The sequence below is a fragment of the Aristolochia californica genome, unplaced genomic scaffold, assembly GCF_029961685.1.
Source record: "Aristolochia californica isolate CCGP_79_NKW_82.1479 unplaced genomic scaffold, dmAriCali1.0.hap1 SCAF_14, whole genome shotgun sequence".
Taxonomy (NCBI): domain Eukaryota; kingdom Viridiplantae; phylum Streptophyta; class Magnoliopsida; order Piperales; family Aristolochiaceae; genus Aristolochia; species Aristolochia californica.
The window spans coordinates 25,745,679-25,769,407 of record NW_027181815.1 but is presented as its reverse complement, the minus strand read 5'-3'; the positions used below and the strand labels follow the sequence as shown (position 1 = coordinate 25,769,407).

The 23,729-nt window shown below is 39.1% G+C and overlaps 1 protein-coding gene and 1 pseudogene across 3 annotated transcripts; both read right to left on the bottom strand.

Annotated features, from left to right (window-relative positions):
* Positions 1-394: 394 nt before the first annotated feature.
* LOC137949692 (aquaporin PIP1-3-like) lies at positions 395-8,228 on the bottom strand. Of its 3 annotated transcripts, none has more exons than XM_068795831.1 (3): positions 7,348-8,228; positions 6,667-6,962; positions 395-711 (listed from the first exon to the last, which is right to left on the bottom strand). In XM_068795831.1, the coding sequence occupies exons 1-3, from the start codon at positions 7,457-7,459 to the stop codon at positions 700-702; spliced, it is 420 nt and encodes a 139-aa protein (XP_068651932.1). In that variant the 5' UTR covers positions 7,460-8,228; the 3' UTR covers positions 395-699. The 3 variants fall into 3 exon arrangements, with proteins under 3 accessions (XP_068651932.1, XP_068651930.1, XP_068651931.1); XM_068795829.1 differs by having other exon boundaries at positions 395-667; XM_068795830.1 differs by lacking the exon at positions 395-711 and adding an exon at positions 5,568-5,997.
* Positions 8,229-15,942: 7,714 nt separating this feature from the next.
* Positions 15,943-16,874, bottom strand: LOC137949462 (secreted RxLR effector protein 161-like; annotated as a pseudogene).
* Positions 16,875-23,729: the final 6,855 nt, after the last annotated feature.

Genomic DNA, 23,729 nt, shown 5'->3' with positions numbered 1-23,729 from the left:
ATTACATTTTATTGTGCATTAATACAGTAATTACATGAACCAATGAAATACGAACATGAATAATTACAAATAATAAATAATAAATAATGTTATAGATAACAAAAACGAATGTAATAAGTTTAATTATTAATTTATTAATAACATATGATATATTTTAACCTAAAAAAATGATTTAACAAAAAAATTGATCTTATCATAACTTTAACACACTATATATTTGTACGTAATATTAATTAATAATATTTTTTGGTTAAATTTAAAACCATTGATTTTATTTAATAAAAAATAGGTTAATTAAACAAAAAAGTTGTCACAGCTCAGATTATTGAAAGGAAAAAGGTCAAATTGTCAAATAAAGAATAATAATAATAAAATATTTTCTTTTCTTTTCCCTGGGTTCCAAACATACCCTTAATAGCAAATATTAAACCATTCGCATATATACAGACTCTGAATGCCAAATAAAGAATTTATCCGCTAACTATACGTGCCATCCACAAATGGTTCGCCTTTCAACTTTCAACTTCCCTCGAGTGAAGTTGAACAAAATCTGCAATGGAGCAACTACGTCTTTTCAATCCCTCCAGTGAACACCCAGAATTTAGTGATCCATATCAACTTGGTTCAGCTCCGGGAAAGCACCAGAGCTTTGCATGTTGGCAGCATTCTTCTCCAGCATTAACAGAATCATAACATGACTCAGAAACAGGTCTAGCAGCATTTAACCAAGAGTATTAAACAAAAGACCAACAAGCAGCAAGAAGATCACCATATGAACTTTTGTCAACATCCTTTCTACTCCTATGGCACAACCGAGCAACCATCTATTAAACTAGACATTAAATGACTTTGGGTCCAGGGCCTAAATTATTTCTTTAATTCTAAATGAACTCTGTAAAAAAAAGCAGTGATTTTTTATTAATTGAAACAAAGCTGTAATCAAGTTTCTGCTGCATGCAAAAAGTGATACAAAATATGCTGGATTACAAAAATTGTAATGTATGTCAATATTTCCATCAATAACCTCATCTACATTCAATGAGAGGAGCTCATCCTTATGATAGAAACTAATCCAGATTATAAATAGACTCTTTAACCATCCACTTGCACTAGAGAAACTAACCTCCAAACAGGGTCCAAATTTGTCTATTGATTGTAAACAGAATATTGAACCATCTACTCGCATAAGAGAAACTAACCTCCAAACAGGGTCGAAATTTGTCAATTGATCAACACTTTTCACAACAAAGCATGATAAGCAAAATTCAAAAAATTAAACCCTATAAAGAAGAAATCGAACCATAAATACCATAAACCATGACCCTAAACCCCCAAATTATGCACGGAAATTAAAATTAAATCAAATACATCTCTAAATTAATCGGAAAAAAATTAGGGTCCTTCTGAAATTTGGGGAAAACCGAAGTTGAAGGGTGAAATCGAAGCTGAATCAAAGTAGAATAGAAGAAATCGACGCCAAAATGTCAAAAATCGAAGAAAATCGAAATCGAACGAAATCGGGAAGTATTTTGGGGGAAAAGAGAGTAGCGACAGGGAGAAGGAAGTAGGAGGCCGAGATGGAGAAGAGAGGGAGAAGCGAGTGGGAGGCTGAAAGGGAGAGCGAGGCCGAGAGGACTTTCACAGCGAGAGGAAGAAGGGAAAGGGAGGCCGATAGAGAGAAGGGAGAAGCGAGAGGTACCAGGGAGACCGGAGAGGGATGCAAAGAGAGCGAAGAAAAATTTTGAGGAGGAAGAAATGACGAGCGACGGAGGAGACCAGGAGAGCGAGAGAGACCAAAAAAAAAAACGAAACGACGAGGAGATGAATGCGTAATGCGACTGAAGTTCATCTTCATCTTACGTTGACCAACCCCCCCATAGCTTAAGTAGTGGACAAAGTGACTATAGGTTGTTTCTTCGAGGACCAAGACACTGCTCCTGAGCCCAACATAAACACATAACCTGAAGTGCTTTTCCTCTCGTCTAATTCCTCAGCATAATAACTATTTGTGTAGGCAATTAATTCCTCACTTCCTTCCTTCTTGTAGAACACACCAAAATCAATAGTACCTTTCAAATACCTTAATATCCACTTTGCTGCTTGAAAATGACTTTGCCCCATGTTGTATGAGAATTGCAAGCCCCTTTTCTTGTAGTTGTCCAACACTTAGCAAATTAGTCCTCAGTTCTGGAACATAAACACCTCAGTGATGACCTGCACAAGTCCATTCACCAGCATTCGTATGTTTCCTTTTCTTATCACAGTCATGCTTGAATTGTCTCTCAACTTTACAAAATTGCTAAAACTTTCATCAAGCATGAAGACAAGCTCCTTCTTGCCACACATATGGTTGTTGTAACCTGAATCAAGGAACCATAACTCCTCTTTATTAGCTTCCTTGGAGTCCAAATATGCTACTAACAACATTTCTTCATTAACTTCTGCATAATGTGCATTTGTCTTTGTCCCCTTTGTTGGGCATTCATATTGAAAATGTCCAACCTTATGACAATTGTAACACTCAATGGTAGACTTGTCAAAATTTTGCCTACCTCGTCCTTTCCCTCTAAATCCGCCACGACCTTGTCCTCTTCCTCTTGATTGTCCTTCATAAGTAACCTTCAATGCTTGTTCTTCCACAACATGACTATTCATGCGTTGTTCATGCACTAGAAGACTGCTTTATAGCACATCAATGGACAAGGTGTCTAGATCATTAGACTCTTCAATTGGTCCACAACATAGTCGAATTTTGTTGTCATAGATCTTAGAATCTTTTCAAATACCACAATATCCTCCATTTTCTCACCATGAACCCTCATCTTGTTAGCTATAGTAAGGGTTCGAGCAAAATATTCATTCATAGATTCTCCTAACTTCATGTTGAGCACGTCAAATTCCTTTTGAAGTGCTTGATGTTGTACACGCTGCACCTGTGCCGTCCCCTTGTACTTTTGCTTCATGGACTCTCAAATATTCTTCGATGTATCCTTGTTCAAAATAGTCTAAAGGACTGATCGATCAATGACTTGGAAGAGATAATTTTTAACCTTCAAATCCTTGAGCTTTGCATATGCAATCACCTTCTTTTGTTCTTCTGTGAGTTTTGCCCTTGATTCTGCTCTAGGGGTCCCTTCTTCTATCAAGTCCCAATATTCCTTCGAGTGCAGAAAATTTTCCATGATCAAAGTGTTCATTAAGCTTTGGAATTGCTGGTTGAACAAAACTATTGTCATTCTTACTGTTTTTTTCACCTCAAGGATTTGTTTTTCTCTCCTCGAAACAAGCGTCGTTCTTCTCTCCTCAAATCAACACGAGGCTCTCCTTATTTTTTTATTTCTCCTCTCCTCGAAACGCTCTCCTCCTCGTATTTTTTTCTTCTCCCTCCTATAAATGCTCTCCTCGTTTTTTTATTTTTCTCTCTTATCTCCGCGAAACAGGCGCTGCTCCTCTCTCCTCAAAGCAGCGCTGGAAAAATGAAGACTAATCAGCCGTTTGACGGGGCGAGAACCCAGGCGATGGCAACGTCGACGCCGGCGAAGAAATCAGAGTCGTTTCTTCTGTCCAAAGTTAGGAAGCAGACATCGGCGAAGAAGGGTTTGCGGTTGCGGCACAACTATTTTTTTTTCTTGATGTCTCTCGTCGTCTCTAATTTTTGGGATCTCTAGGTTTCGGGAAGCTCCGAACGGAGCTTTTGTCGAGTCAGGAGGGGTCTGCGGCTACGATGTGGCTATTTTTTTTCTTAATGTCTCTTTCACCGTCTCTGATTTTTGGGAAGCTCCAGAGGGAGCTTTCATCGAGTTAGGATGGGTCTGCAGCCGTCTCTGATTTTCGGGATCTCTGGGTTCCGAAATTTTCTTCTCTGGAGCGGTCTCGCTCTCCCCCTCTCTCAAATTTCTTTTCTCTCTCGTCTTCTCTGATTTTGGGATTTTCTTCCCGAACGGAATTTTCTTTTTTAGAGGGGTCTCACAAATTTCTTTTTTTTTCTTGATGTTAGACCTCTCTCCTTCTACGGCTACGGCGCAAGAAGACGAGGGGTCGCCGAAAGGAATTTTCTTCCCGGAGTCGCTAATCTAGCTTTGAAACCAGAGGTTGAATTTTTCGTATATAAAGCAAAAATCCGGGAGCTAGAAAAAAAACTGTTTATTCAAAAATCAAAATGGTTTAAAAATAGCCTTACAGAAAAACAAAAATTCTTTTGTTTTACATTTCGGAAAACATGGTCTAAGGACTAAAAATAGTCCCAAAGGAATAATTCCTTCTAACAATTCTAACAACTTTAACAAAATTAGGGTTCACTCATACCTGTTCAAATCATGGGTCACTAATCAGGTTGTTTTTTTATGACATAAAAATCATTCCAATTTTTCATCTACCGGGTTAAAGCCGCTTAGTGTTATGGGGGCTTCTTGGTCTGTAATTGTTTGTTTGCATCATTGAAGAAGAATACCCTTTTTAAAGACGAGTATGGCAGCTTTTATGAGACTTTACGATAAAGCAAATGAAGAAGACTAAATATTTTTCACATTTGATCTCAAAGAAGATTATTTCAAGTTGCAGAAACATGAAATAGAGTAGAAACCCTTTGTCATAGGTATACCGCAAAAGTAAAACTATGCAAGTCAATGACAGGAACAATTGAAAATGAAGTTTCTCTTCTCAACAGCCCCATTAATGAGCTGCAACATCCATACATGAACAACTGCTTCTGCTACTAAAAATCTTGTTTTCATCAGCTTAGTTACTTCCAAGTTAAAGAATTCCATGACAGTTTCTTTCTAGTAGCAGAGAAGAACAATTACCATTAGGCAATGAGTGTGATCTTGTCGTTCATTAATCTTTTCAGGGGGCTTTTCTACTATCTAAAACATTTCAATAACTATGGCTTCAATCACTTGATATGCCAAGAAGAAGGTTGGACGATCATATTAGGTACCAAAGAGTAAGTACCCATTTATTTTAATATAAACTGTTAGGATCTTGTCACCCTTCTTCCTTCTCTTCCCTCCAGATTGGATGTTGACGCTGGGAGAGAAGCTCTATTTCTTGAACGTGGAATGGTGATGACAGAATAGAGATGATTGAGCTATGAAGGAAGCTCGACTTGGACCTCTGAGGGAGAATCTGACCTGTCTAAACTAGAGTTCTCAATGCTTAATCTTCATTCCTCTTGTCATCCCCATAAATAGGTTTGGGGACGAAAAGACAAGTTAGACCCGTGGGTCCATTGGTTCACGCCAATTTACATCCAGAACAAACCAAACCAAATTGAAATACATAAAAAGGGAAATAACATAATTTAATTCCTACACCTGTTGATAACTCGGGATGCTATGGAGTCCATAACATCACCCCCCTTCTGGAGAAAGAGTTTGTCCTCAAGCTCGAAAGTGGAGTATAGAGCCCTGAAAGCGGCTAAGGGCTCCCATGTAGTGTCAATGGGGTCGGCATCCGCCCACTGCACTAGTACCTCCCAATCGCCCTGAATGCGACAGGCCTGCAACACTTGCGCGAGAGTAGAAAGGACACGTCTCTCATGTAGTGGGGGCAGAGGGGGTGTGCAGTAATGGGGAGTCTCCCTAGAAGGCCTTCAGTTGGGAGACATGAAACACATTGTGGATCTTGGCCTCGGGTGGAAGTTGCAAGCGGTAGGCGACTGTGCCAATGCGGTCCAACACCTGAAAGGGACCATAATATTTCGAAAAGAGCTTGTGGTATTTGGAGGCTATCAGTGAAAGCTGCCTGTAATGTTGGAGACACAGCCATACATAATCTCCTGGAGAAAAGAATACTTCCCGGTGCTTCTTATCATAATATAATTTCATAGTATTCTGAGCCTCCTGGAGATAAGTTTGCACCTCATTGAGCATGACGTCCCTTTCTGCTATAGCCTAGTCCAAGGTGGCCACCTTGGATGCACCGGGTTCATACGATAAAAGTCGAGGCGGATCTCTACCATATACAAACCCCAACCATGAGCCTATTACACAACGCCATCTGCTTATTACAGATCACAAAGTCAATAATGGAGTTAAGATACAAAAATAGAGTAGGACAGGAGTAATGAAGTTGCCCTTAAATAATTGAAAGACATCAATAATATCATGTGCAATGGGCATTTGGAGGATCAAATTTCCATTTTTTCAGGGTAAAGGTTCTGGGGGGAGGGACCCTTGAAACAGATGCCAACTTTGAGTAAAAAGCAAGCATCCAAGGAAAAGCATGGAGAACCCCTTTTAAAAGCTGAGAAGCCTTATCTGGAGAAACCATTCAGGAATGAGAGTGAGGTGGTCTTTCAAGTATATCAGAATTTGGAATATTGAGATGAGACATGGTGGTTGGAGCCTATTGTTTTCTTGAAGCAGTTTAGGCTGAGGCTGTAGATTCTACTAGCAAAGAGTTGCAAAAGACAAACAATAGGAACTGCGGAATCAAAAGCCACAGGAAGGAAATCCACGACCTAGGAAACAAGATGAGAAGAAGTAAAATCTAATCTAAGTAGCTTGGAGAAACTATGCAGAACATAGAGCAAGATTCAAGAATTAGTCAGCAGAGATGGCATATTATCAGAACAAGAAACCTTTTGAAAGACCAGTAAACAAATTCAACATTTGAAGAACTCAGATCACTATAAAGGAAAGATTCGGTTTTTTAACTAATACTTACAGGAACATGAGAATCCCTGGCGTTTCTCTTGGCATCGGTGGCAGAGAAGACAGTGTAAACAAGAACAAAGGTTCCGACAATCTCAGCACCAAGGCCATCACCTTTGGTGTAGCCATGGGCAACCACGTTGGCACCACCACCAGAAACCTCGTAAGGACTCTTTCCAAAGCCCTTGACAACTCCAGCACCACAGATTGCACCCAAGCATTGCATCACAATGTAGTAGAGGGCCCTGGTGAGGGAAAGCTTTCTGGCCAGGAAAAGCCCAAAGGTAACAGCAGGGTTGATGTGTCCACCTGAAAGGAAGACAACTCAGAAGCGTGAGATTCAAAATCAGAAACCAAACCGTTCCCATAGTAGTCATCTTGACCAATCCAATCCCGTACAAAATTATGAGGACACAAAGAAAAACAAAAGGAAAACTGATACAGAAGAACAGCAAATATATTTAGCAGATTTTAAGCCATATAGCAGAAAAAAATAGCAGAATATTAAAGAAAAAAGACAGAAAGGACGAAGTTTTTCTCAGAATGACACAAAAAAAGGAGAATTCTAGTTGGTTGGCAGAGAAATCGTCCCAACATTCAAAAGAAGAAAACAGAAAATAAACAAAATTTTGTTTTTTAAATTTATCCCAAGCAGAGAAAGAAAAAATCTGAAAAGAAAAATACAATTTTTTACCTGAGATCCCAGCTGTGCAGTAGACCAAGGCAAAGATCATACCACCGAAGGCCCAAGCAATCCCCTGAATACCCACCGATGCACACTTGTTGGGAGCTCTGTTAACCCCCATCACGGTCAAGATCGTGATGTAGAGAAAAAGGAAGGTAGCTATGAACTCTGCAATTCCAGATCTCCAGAAAGACCATGACTTGAGTTCCCCTGGCTCAAACAAAGGAGCTGGTGGAGGCTCCTTGTAGAAAGAGGAAAAATGGATGCAATTGAAAACTCTCTAAAACCATTAGAGCTCAATTGAAGGATAAAGTTGATGACAGAGAAACTTAAAAAGCGGAATAAAAACCACCCCAAAAAAGAGCCGTAAGGTGTTAAATCGGAAAGAGAAAAAAATTATTGGGGAAGTCGGTCACGATCGCCGATTTTCGACGACACGAGTTGGTGACGGGCGATCAGAAACCAGAGAAAAGAAAAGAAAGAAGCATGAGATTAGGTTAGTTGAAAGGTTGAAAGAGAGCAAAGGAGTAGAAGGTGCTATCGATCTCGATTCTCGCCTCTGTGCTGCGTTCCCTTGGCGTTGCAGGGAAGACAGGAAGACTGAAGAACTTACCAAACGGAGCAGATTGAAGTCGACTTCCTTCCCCATTTTCGCTCAATCTCCACTGCTGAATCCGAAATCCCGACTTATTACCCATCCCCCCCCCCTCAGAGGCTCAGACGAAACAGCCTGAGATCAACCGAAGATAGCAACGTAGCCACACAATACCGACGGAAAACATGAAGGGGCAGATTTTGTTGCGCATAGAAAGAGCAATAAAGAAAGAAAATTTCCTATTCAAAAGGGCATACAAGAGAAGCATAGAAAGAGCAAAAATGGACGCAATTGAAAACTCTCTAAAACCATTAGAGCTCTATTGAAGGATGAAGTTGATGACAGAGAAACTTAAAAGTGGAATATCTTAGTTGTGTATGTAATTAGGTAATTTTACATATTTATTGTTTTACTATTTATCAAAATCAAATGGAATAAGATAATACCTATTGTTTATCGATAACGTAAGGGTATTCTTGTAATTTTATATACTTAGGAAGATGTTGTTATTTATTTTATTGAATAATTTTTTACTACCTTCATATATTATAAATATGTTCTTATTTTTTAAAAATTTCAAGAATTTTATATATTATTAATTATTTATTTACCGGTTTACTTGAATGATGATCAACAACATATTAGAATTAACTTATTTCATATATTTGGTATATGCTTCATAGACCTCGTACCTATATGTGGGAGTGGCCCACGTATGACATTCATGACCAGACAATTCAATCCTCAAGGGACAAATAACCTCTGAGCCCTATGACAGCATATGTGACAAGGAAAGCAACGAAAGGGCACCCTCACCAAAACCGCCTAATCCTCCTCTTGGTTGCCACGTGTAGACTATGATTGTCCTACTTCAGCAAAGACATTTTACCCACGTGTAGATTGCCATGTGTCTTGGATTGAGAGAGGAGAGATTGGGAAGAATATGGAAAGAGACTGCAAAGGTGTTTGGTGGGTAGATAATAATGAGAAAGGATTATCTAAAATTAATTAAGGATAAGAATAATGCTAAGAGATGATGGATTAATTTATGTGAAGACGATTTTTTTTTCATATTGTTGGCATTTTGGCATTTAGATCCATCTACAGGTATGAACAGTGACATGAACAACTGAAAATGAAGTTTCTCTGCTCAGCAGCCCCATTAATGAGTTGCAGTATCCAGATAGGAACAACTGCTTCTACTACTAAAAATCTTGTTTTCATCAGCTTACTTACTTCCAAGTTAATGAATTCCATGACAGTTTCTTTCTAGTAGCAATGAAGAATAATTACCTTCTGGCAATGAGTGTGATCTTGTCGTTCATTAATCTTTGAAGAGGGATCTTCTTCTATCTAAAATATTTCAGTAACTATGGCTTCAATCTCTTGATATGCCAAGAAGAAGATAGGACGATCATATTAGGTACCAAAGAGTAAGTACCCATTTATTTTAATATAAACTTTCGACAAGCTATTACACAACGCCATCTGCTTATTACAAATCACTACTAGTAGTAGTAGTAGTAGTAGATGACACAGGTAGATGATTAGGGTTCGTGATTCAATGCCGCCATGGAAGCTCAGTTCAACAAGTGCCTTCAGGTCCTCCAAAAGTGTGGGCCAATATTGGCAACATCAGCCGCGTTGTATCCTAACTGATAGCATTCTGGTGTTGGCGTTGTATCCTAACTTATGAGCCAATGGGGAGTGGTAGATTCCCTTTTGAAGGCTATAAAAAGGCAACTTATATGAGTAATATGAAGGTGAAAGACAGTAGCATGCAGTTCGTAGATGCTCCAAGTAATCTTATTCCAATTACACCAACACCACAATGCTATCAGTTAGGAGCAGCTGATGTTGCCACGATTGGCCCACACTTCTATTTTGGAGGACCTGGGGGCACTTGCTGAACTGCACTTCCATGGTGGCACTAAATCACGAACCCTAATCATCTAGTAGTAGTAGTAGTAGTAGTGATCTGGAATTAGCAGATGGCGTTGTATAATAGGCTCATGGTTGGGGTTTGTCGACAGTTTATATTAAAATAAATGGGTACTTACTCTTTGGTACCTAATATGATCTTCCAATCTTCTTCTTGGCATATCAAGCGATTGAAGCCACAGTTATAGAAATATTTTAGATAGTTAAAACCCCATTTCACCACATTAAGACCTGAATCATTGCCAGATGGTCATGGATGGTGCGGCCGTTGGTAATTGTTCTGCACAGCTACTACAAAGAAACTATCATGTAATTCTTTTAACTTGGAAGTAAGTAAACGGATGAAAACACAATTTTTAGTAGTAGAAGCAGTTGTTCCTGTCTGGATACTATAGCTCATAAATGGGACCGATGAGCAGAGAAACTTCATTATCAGCGTGATTGAATTGATGTCAGCATTGCTTTATAGAACAGTTCAACCCAATATGACAAAAGATTTCTACTCTATATCAAGTTTCTGCAAGTTGTGATAAACTTCTTTGAGATCAAATGACCATGAATGGGTGGATCTTTTATCTGAGATGTTCCATGCCCAGTCAGCATCTGTATAACTTTCTACCCTTAGGTGGTTGTTTCTTGAGAATATAAGTCCTTTCCCGGGGGAGGACTTTAGGTACCGAAGAATTTGACTCACAACATTCATATGATCTTCACTTGGATAATGCATGAATTGGATTACTACACTTACTGCATAGGCGATGTCAGATTGTGTATGGGAGAGATAAATAAGTTTCCCAACCAACCTCTAGTACCTTCCTTTATCTATTGGCACTTGGTTTGGGTATTCTCCAAGCTTATGATTTTGGATTATTGGGGCATTTGCAGGCTTACACTCCAGTAGTCCAACTTCAGATAATAAATATAGGATATATTTTCGTTGGAAAAGGAGTATGCCTTACTTAGATCTAGCAACTTCAATTTCCAGAAAATATTTGAGTCCTCCTTGATTTTTATCTCAAATTCCGTTGCTAGTTGTTCTTGAAGTCTTGCTATTTCTTTTGGGTCATATCTTGTAAAGATCACATCATCTACATAAACTATTAAAGTTGTTACCTTTCCCTGTTGATGCTTTAAGAATAACGTATGATCTAATTACTTTGTTGAAAACCATATTTCCTCATTGCCAAACTCAATCGCTCAAACTATGCTCTAACAGATTGCTACAAGCCATAAAATGTTCGTTGTAGCTTGCACACCACCCTCGCATCCGAATTTGCCATATATCCCGGAGGAACATCTATGTAGATTTCTTCTTTAAGATCTCTACAGAGAAAAGTATTTTTAACATCAAGCTAGTGTAATGGCCAATCAAGGTTAGCTACAAGAGATAGCAATACCCGAACAATACTTAATTTTTCCACTGGTGAGAATGTCTTTTGATAGTTTATGCCATATGTTTGCGTGTATCCTTTTGCTACTAGGATGTCACATCATTAAATGACAAAAAAACCCACAGTTTAAAATATAACATGGCAAACCACATCATCGTCCATGTAATACCTTTTATCATTGATTTAAAATATTTATAAATTTAATTTTTTTTTGAAAATACGTGACGCGAGATGACATGGCATGATGAGGTGTTAATATATTTAATGATGTGGTATCTTACATGGGTAATGACGGGCCGTGATGGTGACGTGGCAGTTGACATGTCAATCGACTCACCAAGTGGTGATGTGCTATGATGATGTAGCGACGCGCAATTGGTCAAAGCCTACATATCACCTTTGATTGTATACATGTATAGTTGACTGGTCAAAGTTGGGTATTTTTCTAAATAAGTTCAAATAGTCACCATTTATTTAATTAAGTTTTAAAAATTGGGTAAAAACCTAAAAATCTCTAAAATAAATGGGTGCTTACTCTTGGTACCTAATATGATCTTCCAATCTTCTTCTAGGCATATCAAGCGATTGAAGCCATCGTTACTGAAATATTTTAGATAGTAGAAAACCCCTAATATTAAGCCGTTGATAATTGTTCTTCACTGCTACTACAAAGAAACTGTTATGGAATTCTTTAACTTGAAAGAAAGCTGATGAAAACAAGATTTTTAGTAGTTGAAGCAGTTGTTCTTGTCTGGATACTACAGGTCATTAATGGGGCCGCTGCGGAGAGAAACTTCATTATCAGTTGTTCCTGTCTCTGATTTGCATAGTTTTACATTGCAACATACCTCTAGAGGGATCTAAAGACCAACAATATGACTAAGGGTTTCTACTCTATTCCAAGTTTTTGCAACTTGTGATAATCTTCTTTGAGATCAAATGACAAAAATATTTAGTCTTCTTCATTTGCTTATCATAAGTTTCATAAAAGCTTCTATACTTGTCTCTAAAAAGGGTGTTCTTCTTCAATGATGCAAACAAACAATTACAGACCAAGAAGCTCCCATAACACTAAGTAGCTTTATCCTAGTAGATGAAAATCTGGAATGATTTTTATGTCATAAAAAATAACTTGATTAGTGACCCGTGAATTGAACAGGTCTGAATGAACCCTAATTTACCAGGTTTGGCCGCCTATAGATCCATCTAAAGTCATTATGATGTCATAACCTAAAAAAACAATCTAGTCTTGACATGTCAATGCAAAATGGTCATCGGTGCACCATGTGCAAGACTTGTTGATGCTAATGAACCCCTTATCCATGTTGACGTTATGCCTTTGGTTACTTAAATTAAACTATTTACTTTTTAGCACATAAACAAAGTTCTTATACAAGTAGCACGACTCTATTATCTCAGTCATCACATAATATCCATTCACCACAATACCGCTATTTTGAGTTCTTTTATGTGTTTCGAGCTGCTCAGTATTGATTCTTGTATCGTTGGTCATGTAGTTTGAGTAAATACGATGGCTAATGGGGCCAAAACCAATGATATAAATATAAATGTGTCTATTAAGATGACCTTGGTATTGGGTCTATAAATATCAATGTGTCTATAGGATGGCTGCTCATATGTTTTGTGTGAAAAATTAATATTTAATCCTTCCAAAATCTAGGATCCCCTTCATAATTTTGATTGGGCTAGTTGAATCTGGTTTCCACACCATCCAAGAATATTAAGCAAAAAATTAATGTTTCATTATCAATATACGCTTCAATGATGGAGCCTTCAAGACAAGTCTTTTTTCATACTGTATTTTTCAACCTGTGTAGAAGACTATTTGAATCAAATAAGTTAGGACAAATATGACAAAAATAAGACACATGTAATTCTATGATAAGGAACCGCTAAGTATCTCTGAATAGGGTACATCCACCAATATTGCACTAAAGCATACATCAATACATCTTGTGAAGGTGAATTGCTAGAAGCACTATAACATCATAGAATGCAGGTGGAAAACATTTTCCAATTGATATAATATCATAACAATGATACTTTGTAGCATGCTCAAGTCATCAACCCTTAGCGTCTTCGGACACTTCTTAAAAAGTTATCCTAACTGAATGATAAGAGTCATCACATTATTTGGTAGACAATAAGCATGCAATAGGAGACTATGTCAATGTCAACCTATAGTTCGGTCAATCCTCTTTTATTATATCAATTAGTTCATTGGTTATGCTCATGTTATGTTCATATTATTTAATTCTTTTCATCTAAACTATTAATTATTTATCTTTATAAGTTTATGTTATGTTAAATAAGTGTAGTGTGCTCATGTCATAATCATCATTCTAATTTCATTATCAGCCTAATTATTAGTTGTTTATGTTTATGAGTGTATTATGTGCATGTGTATGCTCATGTTCTTTTGTCTTAATTATATATTTCTTATGTTTATCGATGAATATTATACATGTTATAATCACATTATGCACAAATTATGAATAATTTTAAGTCTTAGTTGAGCATGATTTCCTATGGATCTATACTCATTGCTATCATTATAAAATAGACACATAATCCTTCTTCACACAATCCATACAATGGTCTCATCCTACCACCCCTGGCTCCACAAAAAGATCCACTTGCATATTTAACATTGCACAACACTCTGATTATAATTCAATTTAATAAAAATATTTTGCATCAAATAAATAAATAAAATTAAAGAAAAATAAAGCATTACATAGCATGTTGAATATAATTCAATTTGATAAAAAAATTCAGCATCCAAGAGACATAAAATTAAAATTAAACACTAAACTACATTACAGTACGCTAATTACTCAAATCTCTCTCTCTCTCTCTCTCTCTCTCTCTCTCTCTCTCTCTCTCTCTCTCTCCTCCCCTCCCCTCTCTCTCGGCTTGAACCACCCGAGTGTTTGTGTTAAAAAATATCTCTTTCCTGGAAGGAAAGGGGAGGCCGCCACCCTTCCCTCCCCTTCTTTGTGTTGACAATGGAAGAGCCCCACCTCCCAAGGTCTCTTCCCTTATTGATATCCATATTGTGCAACGAGTGAGGGAATCATATGACCTAGTCATGACCAGGTTGGATCAGTTGTTTCATCAATTGAATCAAACAAAATGACTTGGCCAACTAGAATTTGACCATGTTTTGGTCTCATGTGTTATTGAGTCAAACATAAAGCATAGTCCAATTCAACTAGTTCAACTAGGCAGTCTAGTGTGGGTTATGAAATGTCGAACTCTACTTACAGTGGAGTAGATCAAGAGGAAATAGATATTACTTTATGTTGGATAAGTAAAATTCCTAATATGCCTTGGTTTACTATAAAAGTAGATAAACAATGCTAATAAGTTATTTTAATTCGTGAAGGATGAAATCACTAGAAATCGGTTGCCATCTTTAATTCCCTAGAAAATAAAGCAAATGTGGTCAATTAAAAAATGGTTTGCTACACTTATCTCAACTTGACTTACCAATGAAGCAGATTTTGAAACTAATCTTGATCCAATACAAAGGAAACAACAAGCCTGATTTCCTTTCTTTTCTCACTTGTTCAGCAACAATAGAAACGTTTGTGTTTAAAACTCATTCATTTACTACATTGATTATATGAAGTAGCTTACTGATGCAAAACAACACAAGATATTTAGGTAATATTCGAATAGGTTTTACTTCAATGAAATCATTTACAATAAGCACCAAGTCGTTACTAGTTTCTCATATGCAAAATTTTGTAAACTGTGTCAGCTAGACAATTAGGGACCTAGAAGTTGTTGCCACACCAAGTGTGGTTTTTCCCAATAGGTTGTTGGGATTCCTATGCTAAGAAATTCTACTTTTTGAGGAGCCCACGAGAGAATATTTTTTAATGTGTGTCACCCACAATTCAAGATCTATCCCAATTCAACAATTGGGTATAATCTAATTCTTATGCATGAATAAGTAGCTTTCTAGTAATCTTATTCTTATACATAGATAAGTAGTTTTTCAATCTTTAACTATATGTTTTAGTGTGGAAAGTAGACTCTGAATTAAACTTTCAAAAAGGCACATCATGCTTGTTGATTTTTTTTGCATCTTAGAAGTTAAGATTGTGGAATTTAGGATCTAATGAAAGGAAATTTTGATGAACGAGGAAGAAGAAGAAGAAGAAGAGAGAAGGAGAGGAGAAGAAGAAGGACATGGAAGGAGAGAGTTTGGATTAGGGGAAAAGAGGTTTGCGTCAAATTGAAAATGAGGGCTGGATGAATTTGTGGAAAGAGAGGAGAGTGCTCCAATACTCTACCTCTTAGCCAATGCCTTTATATATAGTCTTTACAATGCCCTTAGGGCTACAACTTGTTGAAATAAAATATATAAAAATAACACATATTTACACCTCTATGCCATCTTTAAGTGAAGTATCATAATTCACACATGTGCAACTCTTTTGACGTGTGAGTTTCTTGCCTTGAGCTTGTGGGCTTGAGGCCATCTTCCAACACTCCCCCTCAAGCTGGAGGAGAAAAGACAAAAAAATCCAGCTTGCCACATATAAACGATAGGATTTTAGATGTAACGAGTTTAGTGAGAATATCAGCTACTTGCTCTTAAGATGACACATGTTTGAGAGAGATTATTCCTGTTTGAAACTTCTCCTGTATAAAATGACAATCCACCTCAATATGTTTAGTTCTTTCATGAAAAACTGGATTTGAAGTAATATGAATGGCTGCTTGATTATCACAATGCAGATCCATGGACCTTTTTTTATAAAAACCTAGTTCAGTAAGAAAGGTCCTAACCCATAAAAGTTCACTAACGGTATGGGCCATAGCTCTGTATTCGGCTTCGGCGCTAGATCTTGCAACCATATTTTGCATCTTACTTTTCCATGTAACCAAGTTTCCTCCAACCAGAGTATAATATCCTGATGTAGATTTTCTATTATCAGGTGATCCATCCCAATCTGCATCTGAGAAGCCTTCTATGTTGAAGTGCCCATATTTTTTATACATCAATCCTCTTCCTGGAGTAACGTAATATTCTCTCTAAGCCTGCCTGTGGGTAATTTGTGGTTTGTGCATGAATTGACTCACCACACTTACAGCATATGATATGTCTGGCCTAGTTACCGTCAGATAAATCAGTTTTCCCACGAGTCTTTGATATTTGCCAATATCAATATCTTCTTCATTTGTGGCACATAATTTTATATTTGTATCCATAGGTGTGTCAACTGGTCTACAACCCTTCATTCATGTTTCTTCAAGGACATCCAAGACATATTTCCTTTGAGATAATATTATCCCATGTTTGAATTGAAGAACTTTTATACCCAAAAAATATTTAAGCATGCCAAGGTCTTTAGTCTTGAATTCCTGACATATGATCTTCTTCACCTCTTGTATGCCCAAAGTATCATCACCGGTTAAGATAATATCATCCACATATACGGCCAATAATATGTTCCCTTTGACCGTATCTTCATAGTATACAAAATGATCAACCGAACACTGATGAAAACCAAACCGTAGAATTGTTTGACTAAATTTATCAAACCACACCCGAGGGGACTGCTTAAGCCCATATAAAGATTTTTTTAACCGGCATACTAACTCCCCATCAACCACATAACCAGGTGGTTGGACCATATAAATTTCCTCACTTATATCACCATTTAAGAAAACATTTTTAACATCCAATTGATAGACGGGTCATGATGAGTTAGCAGCAATAGACAAGATGATGCGTATCGAATTCAATTTTGCAACAGGAGAGAAGTTCTCCTTGTAATCTATCCCATAGCACTGCGTATAGCCGTTAGCAATGAGTCGAGCTTTAAGACGAGCAACAGATCCATCCGGATTATGTTTTACCAAAAAAACCCATCTACAATCAACCGGTCTTTTACCTTTCAGGAGTGATGTTAAGGACCAGGTATGATTTTCGTGTAAGGCATGCATTTCTTCATCCATAGCTGCCTTCCATCCTGAATGCCTCAGAGCCTCCTGATACGACCGTGGAATTGAAGAAGAAGAAAGAGACGCAAGGAACTGAAAACACTCAGAAGACAAGTGATGGTGAGACATAAAATTTGAGATAGGATGTGAAGTAGTACAAGAACGACGTTCCTTTCTTAAAACAACAGGTTGAGTATCAAATTCAGGCCCATACATAGGAGGAAAAGAACTTACCTCTGGTGGATCCGACAACTCCACAGGTGAAGGTACGGCCGGTGCATCAGGGGATGGGTTAACTTCAAGATTAAAAGGCACAAGCGGACACAAAGTAGTTGAAGGACAAGTCCATCCTGGAGGAGCAACATGGGAGAAGTAGAAGGAGGTGTCCTCAAAGAAAGTCACATCCCTAGAGATAAACATCCTTCGAAGGGTAGGATTGTAACAGACATAACCTTTCTGGGTGCGAGAGTACCCCAAAAAAATGCACCTCATAGACCAAGGATCAAGTTTATTTTTATGTGGGGTTGTGACATGAACAAAACACGTACATCCAAACACTTTCAAACGAAGAGAAACAGGATCTTCACCATTAAATAACATAGAGTAAGGAGTTTTATGATGAAGGACTGATGAAGGTAACCTATTAATAAGAAAACTTGTTGTAAGTATAGCATGAGGCCAATGGAAATAGGGTACCTTCATGGAGTAGAGGAGGCCCCGAGCAACTTCAAGAAGATGACGATTCTTCCTTTCAGCAACACCATTTTTTTTAAGAGTATAGGCACATGATGTTTGATGAATAAGCCCATTACTCTCACAAAATGATTTGAATTCATGAGAAATGTATTCCTTAGCATTATCAGATCTAAGGATTTGAATTTTCTTCCCAAATTGTGTCAAGACCATAACATGAAAATTTTTAAACACAGGAAGAATTTCTGAACGTTCTTTAAATAAATATAACCAAGTCACTCGAGTAAAATCATCAAAAAAAATGACAAAATATTTAACTTGGGAAGTATTTGAGACACTTAACGGTCCCCATACATCAGAATGTATTAGCTCAAAAGGAGCAGTAGTTGTTGTTGTAAGACGAGGAGAATATGTACTCCTAATATGTTTACTTAATTGACAAACCTCACAACTGAAATTAGAAAGTTCTTTTAAGGACAGAAGCAAAGAACGAAGTGAAGGGGTAGACAGATGATCAAGTCAGTTGTGCCAAAGTTGGGCCTCAGACGTAGTGGATGATAATGCAACTAATGGTGGAAGAGTGAAGTAGTACAAACCCCCCTTTTCATGGCAGCCACCAATCACCTGCTTTGTAGTGAGATCCTAAAATATACAAGAAGACGGTGGGAAGGTGATAGAGCAATTTAAATGTTTGGTTAATTGACTAACCTTTGCCAAGGACCTTGGTTTGGGTACCATTAGCAATAGCAACAAATTTTTGAGGATAACAAGGAGACAAGGACTGCAACAAGTGTTTGTTACCTGATAGATGTTCGAAGGCCCTGGAGTCGATCACATGAGCTAATTAAGCTCAATCACATGAGCTAATTAGGCTCAATCATTCCTTGTATGTAGATTTACAATATCTTGTAATCAATTGTAAATCCCTGTAATTAGGGATATCACTCCTATAAATTAATGAAAGCATGGCACCCTAAAGTGTGGTGAATTTTAAATCATTCTTCTCATGGTATCAGAGCTCTTCTGGATTAAAATTCTGTGATCCACTATGGCCTCTGAATTTTCTTCTGATCTTCTCTCATTCAATACCATGCTTCACATGGTCACCATCAAACTCTTATCTTCCAATTATCTTCTATGGAAGAGTCAGTTCCTTCCGCTCCTTGACAGTCAAGGTCTGCTGGGTCATGTGGATGGTACTCTTGTGCCACCACCTCTTTTTGACCCTCCTACGTCTCAGACACCAAACCTCAAGCACTCATCATGGAAAGCTATTGACCAGCGTCTTCTCAGTCTTCTTCTTTCTTCTCTGTCCGAAGAAGCTATGGCTGAAGCCGTCGGTCTCTCCACCTCTCGTGAGGTATGGCTTGCTCTAGAGAATTCCTTCAGTCACAAGTCAAAAGCCCGTGAAATTCGTCTCAAAGACGACCTTCAATTGATGAAAAGAGGAGCTCGCCCGGTGACGGTCTACGCCCGCGCGTTCAAGGTCTTGTGCGACCAACTTCACGCCATCGGTCGTCCCATTGATGACACCGACAAGGCGCACTGGTTCCTCCGGGGTCTTGGCCCTGAATTCTCTCGATTTTCCTCTGCCCAAATGGCCCAAACCCCCTTACCCTGTTTTTCCGACATCGCCTCCCGCGCGGAAAGCTTCGAAATTTTTCAAAAATCTCTCGAGCCCACGGCTCCCTCCCCTGCGGCTTTCACTGCAAATCGAGTCTCCTATCAACACTCTGGTGGCTCTTCTCGCCATCGCCGGGGTCGCGAAAACGGTCACGGCAGCCACGGCAGTTCTGGAAACAGAGGAACCTCCGTCTCCGGCCACGGCCACAGCCAACACGGTGATTCCGGTCACGGCTCAGGTCGTCCCACCACCAGCAATGGTCGCCGCCCCCCCGGTGCCAAATCTGCCGTCAGGACGGCCACTATGCCGATCGCTGTCGGCAACGGTATTCACGGGAGGAATACCCTTCGGCGCATCTTGCTGATTCATTTAATCAGCAGTGCTCCGTGTCCGAAAATCAAAATTCGGACTGGTTCATGGATACGGGGGCCACGGCCCACATGACCCCGGTTCACTCTTCATTGGATCAAACGGTAATCTACACGGGTAAGGATCATGTAATTGTGGGGAATGGCGCGTCTCTACATATTACTCATACTGGTTCCCTTTCTCCTTCCCCAGATCTTCAATTATTAGATATTTTGGTTGTTCCTCATCTTACTAAAAATCTTTTGTCTATTAGTAAATTAACGAATGATTTTCCCTTCTCCGTTACGTTTACTAATAATTCTTTCACTGTTCAGAATCGCCAAACAGGAAAGGTGGTGGCAACCGGTCGGCGTGATGGAGGTCTATATGTGCTAGAGCGTGGAAATTCAGCACTTATTTCTGTTTTGAAAAATAAATCTCTTCATGCCTCCTATGATTTATGGCATGCTCGATTAGGCCATGTGCATCATTCTGTTATCTCCTTATTAAATAAAGATGGACATCTTCATCTTACTTCATTATTGCCCTCTCCGCATTTATGTGCTACATGTCAACTTTCCAAAAGTCACCGTTTGCCTTATCTTCGCAATGCAAAAAAGTCATCTCAATTGTTAGAATTAATTCATTGCGATATATGGGGTCCTTCACCAGTACCATCGAATTTGGGTTTTCTTTACTATGTTTTATTTATTGATGATTATTCTCGTTTCACTTGGCTTTACCCATTGAAATTGAAGTCTGATTTCTATGATATTTTTCTTCAATTTCACAAATTTGTTGAAAATCAACATTCTGCTCGTATCAAAAATTTTCAAAGCGATGGTGGTGCAGAATTTACTAGCACTCGTTTTAAACACCATCTCAGCTCTTTGGGAATTCATCATCAATTATCTTGTCCTTACACTCCTGCCCAAAATGGCTGCGCAGAACGAAAACACCGTCATTTGACTGAAACTGGTTTGGCCCTACTCTTCCATTCCCACATTTCTCCTCGTTACTGGGTTGACGCCTTTAGCACTGCTGCCTACATCATCAATCGATTGCCCACACCGCTTCTCGGAGGTAAGTCCCCCTTTGAACTTATCTATGGTATTTCTCCAAATTATGACAATTTCCATCCTTTTGGTTGTCGTGTCTACCCATGTTTACGTGATTATATGCCAAATAAATTCTCGCCTCGTAGTATTCCTTGCATTTTTATGGGCTATAGTTCATCGTACAAAGGTTTCCGCTGTCTTAATCCTGTCACATCTAGACTTTATATTACTCGTCATGCTCAATTTGATGGGACTCATTTCCCATCCCATGCCTCTTCCCAGGCTCAACCTTTATCCTCTCTCAATTTCTCCAACTTTCTGGAACCCAGTCTCTCTTCTCCTGTCATGCCCCCATCTCTTTTGGCGCCCCATTCTCGGCATATTACTCAATCCGACTCCCTTCCTTGTGTTATTTGCACTAATCCCGTGGATGAGTCTTTGCAGGCCCCTTCTACTTTTACAGGACCTACTCTGCCACATGTTGATTCCACTACTCCTGTTGCTACTATTCCGGTGGGTTCTCATCCTATGGTCACACGCGCCAAAGCTGGTATTTTCAAACCTCGTCACTCGGCTGATCTGGCGTATTCTGGCTCATCTGGGCTGCTTTCTGCTCTCCTCGCATCTACTGAGCCTAAAGGGTTCAAATCTGCTGCCAAGAATCCAGCCTGGCTTGCCGCTATGGATGAAGAAATTCAGGCTCATCAAAATAATCGTACTTGGATTTTGGTACCTCGACCGGCTCATACCAATATTGTGGGTTCTAAATGGGTCTTTTGGACCAAATATTTGCATGATGGTTCTATTGAACGGTTCAAAGCTCGTCTTGTCGCGAAGGGGTTTACACAAGTCCCAGGTCTTGACTACACCGACACCTTCAGTCCTGTCATCAAAGCTACCACTATTCGGGTTGTACTCTCTCTTGCTATTACTCATCGTTGGTCTCTCCGTCAATTGGATGTCAAAAATGCATTCCTCAACGGTCATCTCAATGAGCGTGTCTATATGGACCAGCCGCCTGGGTATATTGATCCTCGCTTCCCTGATCATGTTTGCCAGCTTCAGAAGGCTCTCTATGGTCTCAAACAAGCCCCTCGAGCTTGGTTCCAACGGTTCAGCTCTTTCCTTACACATCTTGGCTTCCACTGCAGTCGGGCTGATCCTTCGCTCTTCGTCTTTCATCGGCAATCTGACATCCTTTATCTGCTCCTATATGTCGATGATATTATTCTTACGGGCAACAACCCTTCTGTGCTTGATAATTTTGCCAGCAAACTTCATTCTGAGTTCGCTACAAAGGACTTGGGTTCTCTCAGCTACTTCCTTGGTCTTGAAGCCACACCCACCACTGATGGGCTCTTTCTTAGTCAACTGAAATATGCCCGCGACATTCTTGCTCGAGCTCACATACTTGACAGCAAACCTGTACATACTCCTATGGTGGTTTCTCAGCATCTATCCTCTGTTGGTCAGTCTTTTCGGATCCCACTCTTTATCGATCTCTTGTTGGTGCTCTTCAATATTTGACCATCACGCGACCCGACATTGCTCATGCTGTCAACTCGGTTAGTCAATTTCTACACTCTCCCACTGATAACCACTTTCTTGTTGTTAAGCGTATTCTTCGGTATGTCAAAGGCACTCTTCATTATGGTCTATCCTTTCGCCCGTCTGCTTCTCCTGGCTCCTTAATTGCTTATTCTGATGCTGACTGGGCCGGCTGTCCTGACACTCGCCGCTCCACCTCGGGTTACTCCATCTACCTTGGGGACAACTTAGTCTCTTGGAGTGCCAAGAAGCAACCTACAGTTTCTCGTTCCAGATGTGAATCAGAATATCGTGCCCTTGCTCTCACGGCCACCGAACTTATCTGGCTCACTCATCTTCTTCGTGATTTCAAAGTATCCATTCCCAAGCAGCCTCTTCTCTTATGCGATAACAAAAGCGCTCTTTTCTTGAGCTCCAACCCTGTTGTTCACAAACGGGCCAAACATGTTGAGCTCGACATTCACTTTCTGCGAGAACTTGTTGTTGCTGGAAAGATTCGCACTCAATATGTGCCATCTCACTTGCAGATTGCGGATATCTTCACCAAGAGCGTCTCTCGCCCTCTCTTTCAGTTTTTTCGGTTCAAGCTTCACGTCTGTCCTAATCCGACGCTTAGCTTGCGGGGGGCTGTTGAAGATACTGCCTTAAGAGATTGATCCTCAATCAATTAAGGATTCCTTCCATCACAGGAGCTAATTAAGCTCAATCACAGGAGCTAATTAGGCTCAATCATTCCTTGTATGTAGATTTACAATATCTTGTAATCAATTGTAAATCCCTGTAATTAGGGATATCACTCCTATAAATTAATGAAAGCATGACACCCTAAAGTGTGGTGAATTTTAAATCATTCTTCTCAAAATGTAACCAGAAGTTGCCCGACGTTTCACATGGGTTGTCAGTCTCTACTCTCTCGAGTCCCAATCTCATGATAAAAAAAATTATGGAGGATTTAATATCTATTTTTATGATGTTTATTTTATTTTTATTAGACATCAAGTCTAAAACAACCCTCGTCGTCTTTTTCTGTCATCATGCTAATGTAGGATGTAGGCCTGGAGGTTCGAGCTGTAACACGAATTCATTTATCAAAACTCCTGTACCAGAGAGTATCAGAAACCCTTAGAGGAAAAATTTGCACCTGCACTGTGTGGTTTCTGAGTAAAGGATGATCGAGAGATGGTTGTTTGTTTATATCAACACAATGGAAA